We start from the raw sequence: 4666 nt of genomic DNA, 5'->3' as shown, positions 1-4666 counted from the left end.
AAGAGACCAAACCACCTCAGAGGGATTTTTCCATATGACTTTTTGGCCAGACTACGGCTTCAGCTTTTTCAACCTCATGACAAGGGCCCACACCGAACCACCACCGGGGGCTCCACACTGCACCGGTCAAGACCAAAATCATCATAGTGGATCAAGAATGACTATTTCTCTCATTTTGGCCTGTTGTTTCATTTTTAGGCATTAACACATAGAATCGCCCACCCTTATTCAATAGCCCAAAAGCTCGTTCAGTAGTATATATCTCTTGCAAATAGGCGCTGAAGATTAGATGACTCATGTATCCAGCCCCATCAACTATGTGACATAGATGAAGAGGTTGAACATGATTTATAGCAAACGAACAGGATTAAGCAATTCAAACATTTTACAAAATTGATCTATGGATGGCAAGACACAACAAATGAAACATGCCCCATGACAAATGTGCTCCTGACCAAAGTCCTCTCCATTTTTACTAAAAAATTTGGTTTTCAAATGAAAAAGAGATTGACATATAAAAAGAGTCTTATAGCATGTACTTATGTCCATATAAATATTTTAAACAACATTAAATAAGCAATAAATGTTGTATGAATTGCTTCATATGTCTATCTATCTTCTACTTGAGCGACTAAATGTGTTATACGCTACCAAAAACAATATTCTAACTTCTTAACTTTTTATCGAATCATTACTCAAACACAAAAATTACAAAAATTAAAAAACTTTTAAAAGTCAAAACAAAAAATCCTCTTAAAAAATTATATTAAAACAAAATTTTCAACTCTAACATCCACTTTCACAAATTCCAACATAAAACATATTTAAAAGGTTAGTTTTGTTATACACAAGTCAGCATGTTAATACATTACTTGTTATGAGGTCTACTATAATTTAAAAAAATTAAAAATTAAACACCAATAATATTTTAGTATAGCTAATGTGGAAGGCTTCCACTTCAGCAATGTGCTCAGTGTGTAAAAAAAAGGCTTGCAAATAGTTAATTTTAAAAAAATATTATTGAAAATTTTCTCTCTCCTTTCACAAATCCCAATAAACACTATATCTCGAAGCTTCTCACAAATTATCTAATTTTTCTTAAAATGGGAAAACCAAACATGCATGGCCTACACCTTTCACAAAATCCCCCATTGTCATGTTCAAAATCTAACATATGCTTTGGTTGGTAAAGTATTTTACTCTTCTTTTTACTTTTGATTTGTTTTGGGGGTAAGTAAAGCAAAGTTTGATTTGTATTGGAGGTAAGTAAAGCAAAGTTAGCCATGACTTGGTTATATCACCGGTGACATGGGAATCCATTTGGACGGCTATGTAGGGAAGTTTTTTTTTTTTTTCTCTCTCTCTCTAAGCGAGCAAATTTATAGATAAACTAAGTAGTTACATGATACAAGATTCAATGGGGCCAGAGTCCCCAACAATCATTCCAAAATAGGCAAATGCAACATCAATAGAATAAGAAAAAAAAAAAAAGATCTGGAGCCAAAAATTGGCTAAATTGGCTCCCATCCATTTTCCACTAAGGGGAAGCCACTTGAAACGATTTTTGTATAGTCTAATAAATAGACTATTAGACTGCATTAAAAGTCATAGTGGAACAGTGTGTGCAGCTTGTTTGTCTGGACTGGCTGTAGGAGTCTTCCATGACCACTATGTCTTGATCATTTGTTAAAGAAAGCAGGAACATAGGAATGTAGTATCTAGAGGATGCGTCGATATGCTGGCATAGGACCTTCACTGTCTGTTGTGGCGTATGTGGTTCACGCGCGGCCATGCCAGATAGAGCCTGCCGCTGTCATGTGCGGCACTACAAAGATCAGTGGCGTCGGATCTCTCAGAATTTGTGTTAAAATAAAGGATTTGATTTTGCTGACCCCAATGCCACCCTTTTAACTACAATTAGATGGTGATTATGAGTTTAAAGCATGTTTGAGAATGGGAAATTTAAAGACTAAATATATATTTGAGTTTTAAGAGGATATGAATTCTTTCCAAATAAGCACCAAAAAATCATTTTAACTCTCTGGACAAATGTAAGTGTAAAGACTATGATTACCTTTAATAATAAGACAAATTGAGGGTATAGTCAAAAAGTGTTGGCTGGCTTAATAAAGTTATCTTATAGCGTATCCCAACCAAGGCGACAGAAATGGTGACAAATATATATTTACTATACACATTGAATTCACACAGCATATGGAAGGTTAGGTAACATTGCATCACATGCATTCAAAGTTTCCTTATAAAATGGTCCCCATGCAGTAGCTGATCTTCACATTCGTCAACATTACAAAAACAATAGAAGTTGAATATGAACAGCGCTTCCAGCTTGCTGGCACCCATTGCTAATAGGTAAGCAATAGAAACGACCCTTGGAGTTTTGTTAGACAATAAACACTTTCATACGTTCTTTAATTTGTTCTTTGTTTCTCTATCGATCTTTATATTTCACTTGGATTGTACAGATTAAAAGGCAAGGTTGCGTTGATAACCGGAGGTGCGAGTGGAATTGGCGAGAGCAGTGCAAGGCTATTCGCTCAACATGGTGCTAAGGTCATCATTGCTGACGTCCAAGACGAGCTTGGTCTCTCTGTTTGCGACGATAACAGCACCGATGGTGCCATTTCCTATGTCCACTGCGATGTCACTAACGAGTCTGATGTCAAGAATGCTGTCGACATTGCAGTGTCTAAGCATGGAAAACTCGACATTATGTTCAACAACGCAGGCTATTCTGATCCAACAATGTCAGATATCTCTGCCCTCAATCAGGAGGAGTACAAGAAAGTCTTTGGCGTGAATGTCTTGGGGTCACTCTTGGGGGCAAAACATGCCGCCAAAGTAATGATCCCTGAGAAAAAGGGAACCATTTTGTTCACTTCAAGCTCTGCATCAGTGACACACGGGCCAACTTCACACCTATACACGGCGTCCAAGCATGCCGTAGTGGGACTAACCAAGAATTTGTGCGTTGAATTGGGACAGTACGGAATCAGAGTCAATTGCATATCACCGTTTGGTGTGGCCACCCCTATGGTGCTCAAAAGGCCAGGAATAGACAAGAAAAAACTAGAAGAAATTGTATGCGAAGCTGCAAATTTGAAAGGGGTGGTTTTGGAAGCTGGAGATATAGCAGAGGCAGCATTGTTCTTGGCGAGTGAGGAGTCCAAGTACGTGAGTGGGCTCAACCTAGTCGTGGATGGTGGGTATAGCACCACTAATATAGCTTTTACACAGAGCATACAAAAGTTCTTCAGTACCTAGGACCCAAATCATTATTGTAATGTTCTCTCCAAGCATATACGCAGCTTGTTTTCGGCGTATGTGTCGCAGCTGTAATGTTGTACGGTGAAATCTAAACATTAATGTCCCATGAAATTACACAAAATGTTTGACTTTCAACTATGCTAATTTGCTTAGTAGCCAAAAGGTATTGATGTCTCGGACTCTTCATGTTATATGGTAAATAGCTTCATCAAATAACAAAGGAATTAAAAACTTTGAAGCTTCCTGAACCTGGAACCTTGGATTGAGTATTCTACCCTCTATAAAGAGGCTTTTTCATTACCGAATGTAGGGGATACGAGGAGGGTGCATGATGGGATGCAATAGAAACGGTAATTGAATACAAATTTTCCCTCAAACCAATCATGGAGTGGTGAACAAGAAAGCTAGCTAAGGTGGTGAGAAAGTTACGACATGGTGGGGTTGAAGGTGGAGTTCAATATCTGGAGAGTGAAAGGAGAAAATTCCTTGGATTGGGCTAAAGGCAGGGCCTAGGTTAAAATCTAGATATAAGGTCTGGGTTGGATTGGGTTGGAGACAAGGCCCTGATTAGGGCCCAGGTACATAAGATGGACTGGGTCAAACGATAGCACCTGGGTCAAGGCTCGGGTGTAAGACCTGGGTTGGATCATGCTTACATCAGGAAACAAGATAGGAAATGCATGCAAGGCTTAAGAGGGAAGGAATATAGCATTCAGTGCCAGACGAGAAAACTTGCGGCGGTTCACACCCAGCATTAATGAGATGGAAAAGGCCCAAGACAGAATATACGCAGCATTCAATGTAGCCCAAGGCTCGAACAACACTCAATAACACTGAGCACTTCATAGCTCAGCGAACTGATGGCAAAAGGATAGCTCGGCAAGTGGACAACATGAATATATGATCTCCTGCTATGCAACGCTCCACTACTGTGGAGACCAGGTCGGCTAGTATAAATAACACTACCTGCAGCACACAGGTAAGTAATCTAACACCATCATCATCAATATACTTCATCTTCATCCTTAATGCCATATTGACTTGAGCATCAAAGAATCAACGGACCCCGAGGTCCCCCCTTATTACTGTGCAGGTGATCGCATGAGCTTTGACCGAGTGGAATTGCCCAGGCCCGCGAAACACAACATCAACAGTGGGCCGTCTGTGGAATTTTTGTTGTCCCATAACTAACATGTCCCTCGTATGTTGGCAACAACCTACTCTTAGCATTCGTAGTGTGAAGTAGTACAGCCCGAAGCAATGGAAGCAAGACTTAACGAACAAACTGAAGCAATACGGAAACTCATGGCGGATATGTAAATCCTTTGACAAGAAAATGATGCCTTACGAAGGGGCGAAGAAGAACCAGTAGCGGATCGAC

At 39.5% G+C, this 4666-nt stretch overlaps 1 protein-coding gene across 1 annotated transcript; it reads left to right on the top strand.

Annotated features, from left to right (window-relative positions):
- The first annotated feature begins 2275 nt into the window (after positions 1-2275).
- LOC121241148 (secoisolariciresinol dehydrogenase-like) lies at positions 2276-3455 on the top strand. The gene is made up of 2 exons (XM_041138792.1): positions 2276-2370; positions 2484-3455. The coding sequence occupies exons 1-2, from the start codon at positions 2330-2332 to the stop codon at positions 3280-3282; spliced, it is 840 nt and encodes a 279-aa protein (XP_040994726.1). The 5' UTR covers positions 2276-2329; the 3' UTR covers positions 3283-3455.
- Positions 3456-4666: the final 1211 nt, after the last annotated feature.

The sequence above is a fragment of the Juglans microcarpa x Juglans regia genome, chromosome 7S (assembly GCF_004785595.1).
Source record: "Juglans microcarpa x Juglans regia isolate MS1-56 chromosome 7S, Jm3101_v1.0, whole genome shotgun sequence".
Taxonomy (NCBI): domain Eukaryota; kingdom Viridiplantae; phylum Streptophyta; class Magnoliopsida; order Fagales; family Juglandaceae; genus Juglans; species Juglans microcarpa x Juglans regia.
The sequence above is the reverse complement of the archived record's forward strand: the minus strand, read 5'-3'. Positions and strand labels throughout refer to the sequence as shown.